This window comes from Emys orbicularis, chromosome 10 (assembly GCF_028017835.1).
Source record: "Emys orbicularis isolate rEmyOrb1 chromosome 10, rEmyOrb1.hap1, whole genome shotgun sequence".
Lineage (NCBI taxonomy): Eukaryota > Metazoa > Chordata > Testudines > Emydidae > Emys > Emys orbicularis.
In genome coordinates, this window is record NC_088692.1 from 37267962 (window position 1) to 37284088 (window position 16127).

The 16127-nt window shown below is 44.2% G+C and overlaps 1 protein-coding gene across 5 annotated transcripts in view; it reads left to right on the top strand.

Moving 5' to 3' along the window:
• RAB11FIP3 (RAB11 family interacting protein 3) overlaps nt 1–16127 on the top strand; it is a 170477-nt gene that overhangs the window by 144213 nt on the left and 10137 nt on the right. For all 5 annotated transcript variants that reach the window (XM_065412276.1, XM_065412277.1, XM_065412278.1 and 2 more), the window contains 3 exons: nt 4854–4889; nt 8981–9074; nt 14354–14457. In XM_065412276.1, the coding sequence (XP_065268348.1) occupies nt 4854–4889; nt 8981–9074; nt 14354–14457 (234 nt within the window). The remainder of the gene's footprint in view (nt 1–4853; nt 4890–8980; nt 9075–14353; nt 14458–16127) is intronic.

Here is a 16127-nt window from a genome sequence, read left to right on the forward strand (position 1 = left end):
AGCTTCATCAATTGTTACAGCTTTCAAAGGAAGGCTTTCAGCCTGATGCTTTATCTCCAGTTATGCAGTCGATGAATAAAGATGCTAGATTTTTCTTGATGTGCTGAGAGCCTCATTTCTACCCACATTATGAGTTTCTCAAGTGTGATGGAGGAATTCCAAGGCCAACCCAAATTCTTGTTAATTAAGGAGGGATTTTCAAAGTATCCCAAGAGAATTGGGCCCCTAATCCCAGTAAATTTCAGTCAGAATTGTGAGCCTAACTCCCTCAGGCTTCTCTGAAAATCTCAGCCTCACCGGTTTAAATACATTGTGTTTTTAAACTGATTTAAGTTAAAGAGCTGTAACTTTCTCATGTAGCCACACCCTCTGACTGACCAAGAGTGCTCTGTGAGGCAGAACAGACTTACCCCAAACACCATTTTGTGATTCTGTGCTATCAGCCCTATAGGAAACCTGAGAAATTACAAATAATCGTTTAAAAATTGTTCTCTGGAGCTGCAAAAAGCCATTGGGCATGACGAAGCAAGAGAAGGAGGAAGTGACGACACAATGAGTTTGACAAAGGAGGATGCCGGTACTGAGATATCTGAGCATTCAGACTAGAATGTGAATAGAGGCAGTGCCTAAAAAGGGTAACAGCTATTTTAAAATTTGGCAGACAAACATAAGTAGTGCAAGCAGGGAAATTGAAGATTTACTTTGAGTGGAAGAGCCCAGATTAGCAAGAGGAAGTAGACCTCCAACTTACTTAATAACTCATGAGTAGTTCAGAGATATAAAAGAGGTTGCAACAACCAAGTCAAGAAGCTCTGCAAAAGAATAGCTTTCTCCAAACTAAGGACAGCTCATCATGGAAGATTAATCATGTTCTGCCCAGGAAGGAGACCGAAAACATGCATTGTACTGCATGAAGTCTAAGCTGGTCACCCAACTGGAGAAGCAGTTGGACCCAAGTGCCAGCCAACCCCTTGAGGGAAGATCAGGAAGTCCGAAGTTGTCTCTATTGTTGGTATCTTGTGAAGATGTAAGAGTCAGAGAGCAGAGTAATGGTGAAAGAATCAGAAAGGGGCTGATGAAAAATGGCGACAAGAATACAAAGAAATAGGATCCTCAAGAATACCTCCTGCTTTGGAAAGGAATTCTAGCTGATTACAAGGAGTGGACTTCCACGAAGGCAAAGAAGTACAGAGGACACAGTAGATCAAAAGAGACTAGTGAAAAGTGGGGAAAAAATGAGGAGTCCATGTGGCACCTTAGAGACTAACAAATTTATTTGGGCATAAGCTTTCATGGGCTAAAACCTACTTCATCAGATGTATGAAGTGAAAAATACAGGAGCAGGTAAAAGTGGTAAGTGACATTGGTGGGTGATTTGGTGTAAGTGGTGTCACCCATGTATTCTGTGAATGGGGTTGGGGGGGAGGGGGCACAGGGCTGCCTTCATGGAGCACAAATTAAAGATTGCCTAGCCTGTTCATGAGTTTTGTTTATATCAGAAGTAATGAGGCAGCCAACAGCTCATTGGACAGAAACCCATGTAGTGTCCTGGGCTGAGATCTGGTAGACATGACTGCACAGGAACAAGAGAGTAATGAAATATCATAGACAAAATGTTAGACTAAATAATTTGCCTTGTATCTTGCCCTGGAGGCAGCCAAACTCTGGCTGTGTTGGCCCATCAAGGGGAAAGAACTCCAAAGAAGAGAGCATTCTGCTGAGAGAACTGAATCCACACAATAAACAGCAAGAACATCCCAGCTTGTATTGCATGCTGTGACAGAATAGGGGCTGCAAGATCCTCTTTCAGGCAATGGCCTTGGACCACTGATGGCTTTGAAGATGATTACCAACACCTTGCACCCAGAAGAAAACAAGGAGCCAAAATAACTAAAACAGCCAAAATGTCTAGCAGCAGGAGCAGCATTGCAAAATCATAGATCTTTTTTCAGCAATGCTTTCCCTGATCACAGGAAATCCTTCAAAGGAGCAGTCTCAGTGCTGTGAAATAAACAGCAAAACCACCCCCAAACCCTGTCTAAAATGTACCCAGGATTCCACTGTCAGATGTGTGTGTCTGCCGCCAAGCTGCAACTGCTTCTACCCAACCATTGCAATAGGTAGATAAACTTTGAAATACCATTTGTGGATAGATGCACCTCCCATGCCAGGTGGCTTCTCAGGCCTGGGATCCAAAGCTGCCCAGATACACTTTTGATCTGTTTTTCTTCACAAATGGCTGATTAATCTCCCTCAGATACAAGTGACATGCATTGATTTTTTTTTTTCCTTCACTAGCCCCTTTCCATCAGAGAGGAGAAGCAGGTTTACAGAATCCTTGAAATCTCGCCAAAAGTGATTCCTTCACTCAATAGAAATGTCAAAAGTTCACCGTCAAAATCACTATTAGGAAACCAGTTAGCTTGAAAAGCATGATCAGCCAGTGCTTCCCAGAAACTATTTGTGAGTTGATTCAGTTCAAGCTATTTTTAGTTCCTCCTTCTAAGGGGTAAAATAAGCATTTCACCTCTAGGAGTCAGTGATCTACATTTTATGTCCATTGCCTTTCCTCTCTGCTCAGCCAATCGTTCATTTTAAGTTTCTGGATCTTGGAGTGTGACTCCCACCAATATCTTATTTTGAGAATTTTTTTTCAGAACTCCCCACATTTTGGGGGGAAAAACCATTTACTTTATCCCTAATTTAGTGATACTATAGCAACAATAAAATAAATAAAACTGGCCCAGTTACTTACTCTTTGCATGTGAACATATAGATGCAGATCTATTAATTTCTATTTTTCTTTCTCTTTTACATTTTTAAATTAGGAGAAAGTGGGGGAATGAACGTTCCATCTTTTTGATGATACTGGGCTTGACTAATTAAATAGATCTTTCCTAAAAATGTCAGGAGATGTTGGAAAGTGAGAACGGGGAATAGGTTTGTAAGAAAAGTTAAATTTTTGAATGAGTGACTCAGACCCTCCCTCTCTGTAAAGGAGTTTCCTCTGTAGCCCCCGATCCTTCCTCTTTTCTCCCTCTGCCTCCCTCCCCTGCCTGAAAGGAGAGGGAGGTATTTAGCAGGTCTATGTGATTTGAGGGAAGAGAGCTGGTCTAATGGCTTTGAGCATCCAGGCTGTTTCATAAAAGCTGTAGAGTGGTGCTGGCTTGCTCAGTGCTTGGGACAGCAAGTCACTCTGGCCAGTTGAGTAGAATAAAGGGCAAAAATTTTAAACCTCTACCAGTTTCTGGAAAATACCTAATTATAAATGCTCCATATCATCTGCAACATCTCATTAACTATAGTAGTTCCCTGTACATGGGGATACCATGTTGCGAGCATCAGAACTTTAGAAATTGACAACCTCGCTTCTCATACAGTAGCATTGCTCTGGGTGGGAGCAAGGTTCTGTTTAGATTTTAATCCGTCTCCTTTCCTATGAGGCCATCTCTGTTTGTGCAGTGGTAGACGCTGGAGTGTCCCAGTTTATCCTCTTGCAGGTTTCCATGTGATCATGGTTTTTTGAAGAATCCAGTTGCGGAGGGAAGTTAAAGCCATTATTTCCCAAACTTGGGACAAGGGGAGTGAATAAAGGAGAAAGAGAGAAGATTCTGGAGGAAGCTGATTTTTTTTTAAGCAACCACTTGATTACAGTAGCATACAAAATGTATGTAAAGAAATTTGAGGCACAATATGCAGTAACTAGTCCTAATTTTGGTTGCATGTTAGTAAACTTAAAAGAGGAAAAAATAGATAAATCATGACTTTTAAAATCACTTGAAGTGACAAATAGCAAGTGGCTGATGTGAAGAAAGTATTAATCTGTTATGTTGTGAGCAAAGAGGTCCTGTGACCAGGTGCTTTTCATCATCATAGGTGAGCTATGCACTGAGAGAGGGTCACTATATCAGGACATTAAAGCTGTGCAGCATGATGTTAATGTTGATATGTCCTTATAGCATATGTTGGGATAGCATGCTAAGTATTTAAAAAGAAAATACAATTCTGTAAGAGGCGACTCTGTTAGCTGCTGCTAAGTATAGCTTATGAATGCACCTATTTCTAGTACTTGAAACATTATCTTGCTTAAAATCCAGTCTTCCTGATTTTAGATGCAAACACAGCTGCATATGAGGGAGGGAGAGAAGAAAAGGTCAAACAAATCAACCCCCAAAATCTGGGGAAGTCCCAGTCTGAAATACAAGCAGCCAGCCAGTCGTATGTCAACCTATGTTGCTATGTCCGATGTCAAACACAATTCAGTAAAATTATAATTGTTTGGAGTTGATGAAATACAGAGGATAGTTCATTGAGCTGTTTGCTTTTTAATTATTATTTTTTGCTCTACATACTTGTGATTCTAGTACAGTCGTCCTGCTTGTATTTGCAGCAGGATATTTCAGTGTTTTCTTTCAGAGATGGGCTCATTGTCTGCACAAGCTGCCAGGTGGATCAAGTATATTTCAGGCTACCCTCCATTTGTAACGGGTCTGAGTCCCACCAAGCTCAATTCTTCTATTAGCACTTTTCCTAGGGATCTGCTTTCAGGACTGGAATCAACGAGTTAAAAGAGAGAGCACTTTGCTGGACCCATTGAAACTTCTGCAGCAAGGACAAGTGCTGTATGTTCCAATTCATCTTGACATGTTAAATGTGTGCAAATTTACCTGGATTTTTACATGGAGATTGCCTCAGAGAAGCTGAGTAATGCATGCCTCATGTGTGCTGTGCTGTGGTGTTAATTGTAAAGGATATGCCCCCTGTCACTGTTGCTTAGTTTGTTTCCTGTTTCCCCTTGCTCTTCACTCTGTTTTCCTGACTCTGTTTTCCTGTTGTTTTTGTTCATTTCACAGTCCAAATAAAAGCCTCTCAAGCAAGAAGGTAGCAAGGTACGCTGATACTTTTATTATCCTTTTGTTGTCATTAAGGAATGTGCTTGTGTAGGTTGTTGCATGTACAATGGGCTTACAGCTATCTACAAAATGTGCAAAATTTTACTTTTAGAGAAATGTACAGTACATTTTCTGCAGTGTGTAATGGACGGCAATTTTAATTCACATTATAGATTTTAAAGATTTTTTTTAATCATTAAAAAGATATTTTCAGAATGTATTCACCTCTGGAGACTGACTTACACGTGACTTCTCCCAGGTTGTCCTCCCAGACCCCCAGTCTATGGATGCCCAGAGCATGAGAGTCTGCAGGAGACTTTGCCCATGTTGAAAACTCCTAGTTGCTGATGTACGTGCTTTTCTGTATCACTAACCTGGACAGTTGAGTGAGCCCTTGCCCGGTCAGCTGAGTAGATGCATCCAGTCAGAAATTAAGCCTTTGCCACACCACTAAAACACCAGTCCACGCAGACAGATTCACTGTTTCTGTTTTGCTTCGAGTTGTGCTCCTCCCTGTTTGACTTCATGGATGCCATGAGACTTGCTCTTCATCTCTTCCACACGTTGTTTCATGGACTCCTTAGGAATTCTTAAACATAGGGGCAGAGCTACTCTCCCCAACTGTGGCTTTATATTATTGCATATGTTTCCTGTGGTATAGGGACTGTCTTAGGGCTTGCCTACATGTGGAAATTTACCTCTCTATTTATACAGGTATAATGGTAGTGATATAATTTTGCTGGTAAATTTCCCCATCTAGGCAAGCCCTTGTCTCTGATTCTTGCAATGATCTGTTAAAGGAAGCACTCTGACTGGGCTGTTGCTTTATTTTCACAAGGGATTTAGGTTCCCAATAATGGGGGATGGGAGGAAGCAGTTCATTCTGGACATAATGCTTTCATCACTGTCACGTGAGAGTGCAAATTTTCCCAAACAGTTCATCTTGTTTTCAAGAATCCTGGAACGCTGAAGGGCCAGGATCTGCTTGGGTAATGCTTTAAGGATCCCTGTCTCTCCAGCGGAGTTGCATGAGGAAATTTGTAACAACTAGCCAATGAAGCTATGAGACCTTCTCCCTGTATAACAAAAAGGCAGACACCACATTTGCTCTGAAATTCTCTCGGAAGCAAGATCATTGAGTCTCAATAGCATTTTGTCGGTTTCGTATCTTTTCCTTGAGGGGGTTGGTTTTAATACTTCTTTCCATGGTGTTTCTTTTCTATAGCTGAAGGAAAAAGTTTGTTCTAGCTCTCCAAACCTGCCTTTTTTATTTTCGTGTGTTCATTCTCTGGCATAATCTTTACTGACACCCCTCTCTAGGATTTTTGGAAATTTAATTTGAGACTCAAATACATTGTTCCCTGATACTCTGAGAGAGGATTTAGGGAAGAGGAAGGTTTCTGCTGTTCTTACACATACTCTTTTGTTTCCAGGTCTCTCTAGTTTCAGGTCTGGTTAGGATGTTTGGGAAACATGGGCTGGTCTTTTGAACAGTCTGTGTGATGATTTGGCACCCTCTAGAAATGTGTATTCTCAGATCCCAGGAGTCTGTTTACTTAGCAGCATTCCTGAGTGGGTCAGTCAAGCTTTGGAACAAATTCCAAGAAATCTTCACTCCCCGTGAATCTCTTGGGTTTGGAATCAAGGGAAGGGCTGGAGATTAGGTCTATGTCAGGCTTATCCTAGGGAAGCAGATTCCCTGCCCTGCTTTCAGCAGTTCAAGAGTTCTTTGGAAATATTTTCCAGCTGTTTTTCCACATTGTTTCTTCTTAATTTTTCCTGTAACCAGCAAACGTTTCCAGACTCGGTTCTTTCTCGCTGGTGGGGAAATGGGTCTTGAGTATTACATTTCATGGTTCCCATAGTCTCACTTTCAAGCTATTTGTTAGAAACTTTTTTGCTTTTTAGTGGTTTTAAGCTAGAAGGCAAGTTTCCAGGCTTCCTATTTAAGACTAGCCTTTATAATTTGACCTTGTGTGACTCCAGAGGTTCTGAGCACTCCTCTCACTCAATTAAGTTGTTTCTCTTTCATCTGCTTCAGATACCATCAGGGAGTTTTAATTTAAGATTAAGCTGCCCCCTTGCTATCCTCTCATTCTTGTTTGTTCTCATGTGATATTTTAAAGTTTTGGAGTACTAGATCCAAGATCACAATTCTAGGTATTTTCATACCTAGAAATTTGGCTGGAGTCAGAGTCACAAATTCAGAGATTCTCTGCTTAAGCAAACGGACCTCTTCCTGGAAAGTTATTCTTCCATGTGCTACTTGTTGAGCTCTCATTAAGAGCATAAAGTAGTTCAGTGATATTGTGATGCTTTTAAAAAAAACCACAACCCTTCTTGATTCTGACTGGATGCATACACCTTCCTGATGGGGCCAGAGCAGAATAGCTTTCGAATGTAGACCAGGGGCTCTCGTTCACAAACCCTAAATTTCTCCCAGTAGGAGAGATCCTTTCTCTCTCTGGTCAATAACTATTTTATAATCATTCTGCCTGGTTTGCATGGTGTGCTTGACATCTTACTGACACTGTGTCATCCAACACTGAGGCGTTTTCCAAGGATGTGTCCCAGACCTTTAGTTCAAAATATTAAATGTTTTTGTAGAAAGCAGTAGGTAAAAAGGCAGAGCCGACCTATGTTAAAACTCTAAGAGGATCCATTCTGTGCCTTCTTTCTGAATAGAGTCAGCATACTGAAGGGCCAGTTGTCAGTACTTAAAGACCAGATTAAGAATTAGGATGCTACTTGCTTAAAGAAGATTGTCTTCAGGGATTCAGATTAGCTGTTTACTTTTAACTCCCTTGGATCAGCAGAAGTGACCAAAGGAACTACCATCATCTTTTGTGACTGGGAGCTTTATCAAGAAATGGTTTTTAGTTTTGAGAATGCTCAATACTTTGTGACCATTTGAGTAGCTAGAATCTATTAATATATTGCCCCTCCATCATAATGCTTCCATGCTCTGGTCAAGGGAGGGGCTGTGTTCCTGCCCCCCTCCCCTTGTTGTGACCTGCCCAGTTCAGATTGTCAAAAGTGGGGGTATATGGTCCCCCCCTGCTTAAAAAGTGAGGAGGTAATGGCCCTTTGCTCCTCCCATTCCCCTTAACCCACCCACCCCATCTCCAGCACCTATGCTACTAACAGTGTATTAACCATAGTGTGTGGGGACACAAGCCATAATATACCCATGTTACTAACTGGTTACAGACTCATGTAAAAACTCCAGAGAGAGATCCAGTAAAACTATAGTCTGTGTATCCTCAGCTCTCTCTATATCTATAGTTCTTGATGTAAATCCTGTGTTTTTTAATTATTCAAGGTTGTAATAATTCTGCTTTCCCCCTTTCCACCCCCACTACGGTGGAATACCGCGCTCAGCTCCTGTAGAACACATGTCATTACATTACAGGGTGAATGTCTAGACTGATTTGAACAGTGTCCTTTGAAAGAAAACAAAAACCCAAGTGTTACAAGCCATGGCTAATGATTTACTAGTCTCCCACTTGGGGAGCTGGAGTTGAGTGTGTATTTCACAAGCTCAATTCACTCCCCATTCCTTTCTAGCTTTATCATCTCTGGGGAGAGCAGAGTACTTTTAGTCCTGCTGCTCTGGAATATAAGTGTTAAGTTCAAAGAAATGAAGTGTGGAAAGTAAGCTCTTATCTTTCCATATTCCAAAGAGCAAGAATAAGAGGTGATAGCACCAAGTTCCAACACTACTTGTCCATTTCCCCTCTGACAGCCAGGTGCTGTTCACTAAAAGTCACAAACCTAGTGAAGATTCCTGCCCCATAGTTCGGCAGTACTGAGGTGTTGTGGGATGCTGACTCTTGTTGGCTTGTCAGAGCCTCATTTGGTGAAAGTGAGGCCCGCTACTTGATAGAATCGCTATTTTGCCAGGATAGCCTCCTTGTTTAATCATCTTCACCTACTGTCACCCAAAAGAGAGTGATGTCCCAATGTCTCCTGCAGGAGAAGGGGTGAGGAGTTGAGAGAAATTGTATAAGAAATGATACTTTTCCTTCTGCAATGTTCTCTCTAATGGTCATCTTGCTTTGGGTTGGGTTGGTCTGTCTCGGATAAAGGCACTTACATCAGACGGGCACCCTGACTGCGGATGCTATGGAAGAACCTTTCTGTGACCACATGGAGTGTGCAGATGAGGACATCACTGACAAGGTATGAATGCTATTGCAGCTGCCTCTGAAGTTTTAATGGAGGAATAGCTTCTGAGTGTCCCACTAAGCTTAGCTTTGACGTCGAGCGGTTTTCCTTTGGGAGGAGGGAGCACATGTTCCTAGTGGTTAAACCAAGAGGACAGGATACCCAGGTTCTGTTCCTGACTCTGTCTTTGATGCACTGGGTGCTCTTGGGCAAGGCATTTCTTTGTGCATCAGCCTACTAATTAATGAAGAGGGTAGAAGAGTACCCATTCCTGCATGGAGTGAATAATGGTTTACCATGCTTCGAGCTCCTGGGACAAAAGTTGCTGGGGAAATGCGAGGTGTTAATTACTTGCTATTATTGAATGCTGGCTGACACTGGGTAGATAACTACTGGGAACAGACGGTTAACTCAAAGCATTCTGTACTGACTGGGGGTTGTGATTTGACAAAATGATCAGAAAAGGCATATGTGTTGCTGTGTTCGGGTTGGGAGGTCGAATTCCAGGCTTTTCAGTGGGTGTTGAGGCTCATTGCACAGCTTGGGCTGAAGATTGCTTCATGGTAAATGGCTTGTGGCTCCTCCTGCCCCTCTACAGTTGACTAAACAATGCTCTGTGTTCTGTAACCTCTTATAATGCTTGCAGGGGGAAGAGGTCTGTCCCTCTGTCTCAGGCTTCGTCAGCATCCCTTATGTCGCTTGGCGTGTGAATAAACCACCCCCCGAGTGACATAAGTAACACTGACATACACGCTCGTGTGCACAGCACTATGTCAGCAGGAGAGCTTCTGCCGCTCGTGGAGGTGGTTTTTATGCTCTCCCGTCATCCTAGAGTGTCTCACCAGGTGCACTGCAATGGTGTGGCTGCATCGGTACAGCTGCGCCGCTGCAGTGCTGTACATATAGACATGGCCTTAGTCTGAATGAATGATGTCACTGACACAGGTGGTAAGATGTACAGCATTTGCATACACTGTATTTGAAGTTGGTCATTATAACCATTCATAGAGCAATATTAATACTGAGAAATATATTTTAAACCAACTTATTTTGTAATTGTTTCCCAATGCTATATACACTGCTGTCTAATGCTACTCTTCCTAGGAAGCAAAGCTATTTGACTTGAAACCGGGACTTCCTGTCTTTCGCTCATGCCTGTTCTGCTCAGAATTTGTCCTGCAGCGAGGCTATAAATGCTGACTTTGTGACCTCTCTATTTCATTCCACGTTAACTTACTGGGGAGTTTATGAGCAAAGGATCATGTGGCAGGAGGAGGAGAAACTGCATTCGGGAAAGGAAAGCTTTACTCAAACATCAATAGCTGGAATATGGAAAACTCCAAGCCAAGTGAATTGTGCTTTGTATAAATGTTTGCCCCAGTGTGAAAATACCTCTTTAAAACTGCTCCTTAATTCTGACATCCTGAATAGGAAGATGAGTGGAGCTGTGGGTATGACAGAGAAATAAATATATATGCATACATATACACATTTCTTGTGCATTTGACAGCACATTAGTACAATAATTTATAGAATTGTATCATTTATACTGTCTCATTGAAGAACACAGGCCAAAATTTACACACCTAGATGCCTGTGTAACGATGCGGTTCTGGCGGGACCCAACTGAGAGTGCCAATTCAGGACAAATCGCTTAAAACAGGGCAGTTACAGCCCAAGGCTGGGGTTTTTCCACCTCTAAGGCAAACCAAACCAGCCAGACAAAGAGGACTTTGGTCTCACCCCACTGGCTAACCACAAGTCACACAAGCAATTCCCTTAGACACTCCAGTTTCCCAGTATCATCACCAGTGCCACTCGTTATGGGGACAAACGGTTATGAAAACCAATACCCCAGTAAAAGAAAAAAGGTTCTCTCGATCCCAAAGGATCAAGCCCCAGACCAGGTCAATATACAAATCAGATCTTACCCACAAATCACGCTGTTGCCACTCCTTTAGAATCTAAAATCTAAAGGTTTATTCATAAAAAGGAAAAAGATATAGATGAGAGCTAGAATTGGATAAATGGAATCAATTACATACAGTAATGGCAAAGTTCTTGGTTCAGGCTTGTATAGGGTGATCAGACGTCCCGATTTTATCGGGACTGTCCCGATATTTGCTTGTTTGTCCCGCGTCCCGACCAATGTTAGGTCGGGACACTGGACAAACAAGCAAAGGCTCCAGAGCCTGGAAGGGCTCGCACCCGCCCTGCCCCGACTCCGCCCCCTCCTTCCCCCATTGGCTCCCTCCCCAAATCCCCGCCTCTTCCCCAAGCACGCCATTCCTCCTCCCTCCACAAGCGCTGGAGGGAGGCCCCGGAGACGCCGGGGGAGCGCGGGGCCGGGGTGAGTGAGAGTCCGGCCTGGCCCCGAGCGAAGGCAGGACTCAGTCAGGTGGTACCTGGAGGGAGAGTAGGGGGGCGGCCCGCGGAGCCAGGCGGTGGCTGATCTCCCCACCTGGGCAGCGGGACTCGGGAGCAGCCGCTGCTGCAGCTCCCACTGCCGCGGGGGGAGGAAGCGGCCATGGCGCTTGGCGGCTGCGGCTCTGGCGCCCGGGCCTGAACCCCCCGGGCCTGTTGCGGGGACCCAGCAGCGTGCACGCTGCGCCCAGCCCCTGGCCAGTCACGTCTGGGCTGGCTGCCCAGCTGGTGCAATCACGCGGCGGCCCTGGGGCGGAGGCATCGGCAGCCCAGCCCCGTTAGTTCCCCTGCGGGACCCAAGCAGAACGGGGGGCTGGGGCCGGCTGCCCCCACTCTGGGGCCGCCCGCGGGATTGCACCAGCTGGGCAGCCAGCCCAGATGCGACTAGCCAGGGGCTGGGCGCGCGCAGCGTGTGCGCTGCTGGGTCCCTGCAACAGGCCCAGGCTCAGGGGGTTCGGGCCCAGGCACCGCAGCCGCGGAGCGCCATGGCCGCTTCCTCCGGCCGCGGCAGTAGGAGCTGCAGCAGCGGCTGCTCCCGAGTCCCGCTGCCCAGGTGGGGAAAACAACCGCCGCCTGGCCCCGCGGGCCGCCCCCCTACTCTCCCTCCAGGTACCGCCCGACTGAGTCCTGCCTGTGCTCGGGGCCAGGCCGGACTCTCACTCACCCCGGCCCCGCGCTCCCCCTGCGTCTCCGGGGCCTCCCTCCAGCACTTGCGGAGGGAGGAGGAAGGGGGGGCGTTGTTTTTTTGCTCTGCCGCTTTTTTTTTTTTTTTATTGCTTCGCGCCCCCACGTCCCGATATTTGACCTGGGTGATCTGGTCACCCTAGGCTTGTAGCAGTGATAGAATAAACTGCAGGTTCAAATCAAGTCTCTGGAGTACATCCACAGCTGGGATGGGTCATTCAGTCCTTTGTGTAGAGCTTCCATTTGTAGCAAAGTCCCTCCAGAGGTAAGAAGCAGGATTGAAGACCAGATGTAGTTGAGGCATCAGCCTTTTATAGTCTTTTCCAGGTGTAAGAACATCTCTTTGTCCTTACTGTGGAAAATTACAGCAAAATGGAGTCTGGAGTCACATGGGCCAGTCCCTGCATACTTTGCTGAGTTGTAAGGCGTATTTGCCTTCTCTCAATGGGTCAATTGTATAGCTGATGGTCCTTAATGGGCCATCAAGCAGGCTAGGCAGAGCTAATACCAACTTGTCTGGGAAGTTTCCAAGAAACATAGCATAAGTTTGAAATACAGACCGTATAGAGCCAATATTCATAACTTCAACTACAAAATTGATACACACATATAGACAGCATATCATAACCAGCAAACCATAACCTTGTCTTAGACACCTCATTTGACCCCCTTTATACAAGATTTGGTTGTAACCATGTTCTATATGGTCCCAGATTATGTCAATAACGTCACAGCCTGAAATTCAGCTCCTGTTTCAAAGTGCTCTGGCTTCGAGGTGCTGAACTCCTGCAGCTCCCCTTCACCTCAGTGGGGTTTATGGGTGCTCAGCATTTCTGGCCACTCTGAGCCCAAAGACAGATTTAGTAGCCTAACGTCAGGCACCCAGGTTTGAAACATTTGGCTAGAGTATTGTCAGGATTTGGTTTATACCCCAGATTCATGGACTTGGTATAGATTTGTTCATTGTTTGTCCTTCACTCTAAAGTAACATGTAAAATTCATTTTTGGGCATATCCAAAAAAGAATTAATTGTTGTTGTTGTTGTTCTTATCTCAAAAATTATGACTTTAGTTTTTACACAAATAGATACTTTGTCCTCAGGAAAGTATTCCCACCTCCTGCTTGTTTATCAAACGCAATGACAATTCTCAGTCTTCTTCACTGCAGCCGTAGCGATGGTGTCACAACACTGAGTGCCGCAGTCTGACAGAGTGGTTGAAGGGTCTGAAGAACACGTTGCAGATAGCACATGTAACATCGCCTTTCTAATAAGGCTGAGAGCAGAGCAGGGAGCTATGTAACTCGGGGGGAGGAAAGGAAATAATTCTAAGTTAACATTCAAACCCCTAAAATGCAGATTTCTTTTATAACCAAAGGAAAGTTAATGTATCCAGCTTGTTTTGTGCAACTCTGCAGAAGCGTCTCTTAAAGGGACACCATCAAAGTTAAATCTAGTCAATGTTTAAAAGGAATTTAAAGTAGTTTCTGGTTGTAAACCAGCCCTTGAGTCCCCTTTCTAATATCTGTGGCTTGGCAACAGTCTATTCCTTTTTCCTTGTCTCTCTCCATCTGTGAAAAGGACAAAAGGGACATAGTGTCCCTTTTAGGTAGTGTGATACATATTCTCAGCTGGCATACGTTGTCACAGTTCCATTGGAGCTATGGCGATTTCCACCAGCTGAGGATCTGGCTCTATAGAGCCAAATGTTCAAAAACTTAATGAAGACAACCACTGATGTGGCCTTTGACCTCAAAGGAGAAACACCAGTGAAGCATTTGGCCCTGTGTTCGTATTATGGAACACTTCTAAAATTTAGGAGCTAAATTCTAGCAAAGTGCAAACTGTGTTTTTAAAAATCCGTGAGATGCACCTAAATGGAATGCCTACTTGTAAATTTCTTGAATGAGAATGAGGTCACCTCCTCTAGATCAGGGCACATTTCAGCAGTAATAGGTGAGACATGATGAAGCGCAGAACATACATGATACTCTCAAAGTCGAGCAAGATACAGTTCAGTTTAGAGGCAACCAATTGAATTTCTTCAATTTTTACTTCAATGGTTGCATTTGAGTTTTGTCAGGGTGGAAATAATTCTCAGTACTATCATTTGGCCTGCACTTGTAAGAAAGAGAAATAAAGCTGAAAGAACATACTGGTATCTGAATCCTCTCTCTTGCTTGCACAGGTTGTCTTCCTGGAGAAGAGGGTAACAGAGCTGGAAAAGGACACAGCTGCAAATGGAGAGCAGCACAGTCGGTTAAAACATGAAAACCTGCAGCTGGTGCACAGGTGAGGGTATTTGGCTTGTGTCACAGGAGCAAACATATATCCTCATGAGGAGTTTCTAAGGGCTTGTTTGCACTGTGCAACAGTGTGCACTAGAGGAGCGTGAATTCTCTCTCACACACAAACACATTGCATGCCAAGTGACCTTCATAGACCCTGCTGACATCCACCAACAGTTCCCTGTTTCAACGTTAGTGCACACTAGGGGACTTCTACTTAGTGCACCTCACAATTCACACCCCTGGAGCGTGCATTGCTGCACCGGGTAGGGAAGCCCTTAATGTATTTTAGAATTGTTCTCTTTCCTCTGCTCCCTGTGTGAATTAGGATCCACACACGCGACTCTCTCTAAGGTTATTGTCTCTAAAGAAAAGGCAGCCGTTCTCAGAACTCCCTCTGTTGGGTTAAGTGTGTGATGGAAGCACGCCAGTGGAAAAGGAGTCAATAGAAAGATAAAGAAGAGACTATTAAATCTTAGCAAATCTGCCCTCCCTCACAGTTCTAAATTCCATTCCTGTCAAAAGCCAGCAGGCATCCAAACTGCTGCCTTCGCAAAAGGCCTTCTTTGCGTCATTTTCCATGCCTCACCTGTGTACTTTTCTGTGCCACTGACTAACTGCTGGGAATTCAGGTAATCTGCAGATTGGCAGGTCTGAGTCTCTGACCTTCTGGTAACAATGCTAGCTTTATGTTCCAATAGTTCTAAATAATCTCTCCAGCCACACACAACCTAATCTGTAAACTCTTCATGGCAGGGATAGTCGTTGTTGTTGTGGGTCCAGTGCCTAGAGCAATGGGGCCCTGATCCTTCACTTGGGGCCCCTGGCTGCTGCTGCTACATTACAAATAATTAACAATAATATTGAGCATTGCTATTTGGGAAGGGAAAGTGACTGTTTTTTCCACTCTGGCCTTTCATTTAGAATCATAGAATATCAGGGTTGGAAGGAACCTCGGGAGGTCATCTAGTCCAACCCCCTGCTCAAAGCAGGACCAATCCCCAGACAGATTTTTGTCCCAGCTCCCTAAATGGCCTCCTCAAGGATTGAACTCACAACCCTGGGTTTAGCAGGCCAATGCTCAAACCACTGAGCTATCCCTCCCCCACAATTTCATCCCCTGCATTTCAATGGGAGCTAAAGAAGGTCTATACTGTGTCCCTGACTCCTCACTCCTCCCCCCGAAATACCCCTATTGCTTTTGGATGTTGGGACTAGTATAAATCTGCGAATTTTATTTAACCCCTGGGATTTTTAATCTGAGGGGCTTCTATTCTCCAGGGGTGTTTACGCTCCTCAGATAAAGCCATTAGGAGTTTATCTATAGGACTATACGATTGTTAAGTAGTATGTGTGTCATGGACAACAGTGATTCAAGTAAAGGTTTTCCTAAGCCCTGATAAACTTCACAGTAACAAGATGTTTTCCCTAATACACACAACTCCCCCTTGAGTGCTTTAATCACTTAGCCCAGATGGATTAATTATTTTTATCCAAATAAAAGGCTTAGGTAACAAGTTGATCAGTTAGAAAAATGTGTCCCTCTATCAGAGGTTTGCATTGCATGCTTTTGTCCTGTGTTTTTATAAGCTCTATAACAAAACAATATCCCAGCAAACTGCAGCTTCCCAGCTGCTGATGCTGAAGATGGTTCATAGTGCACTGCTTTGGGAA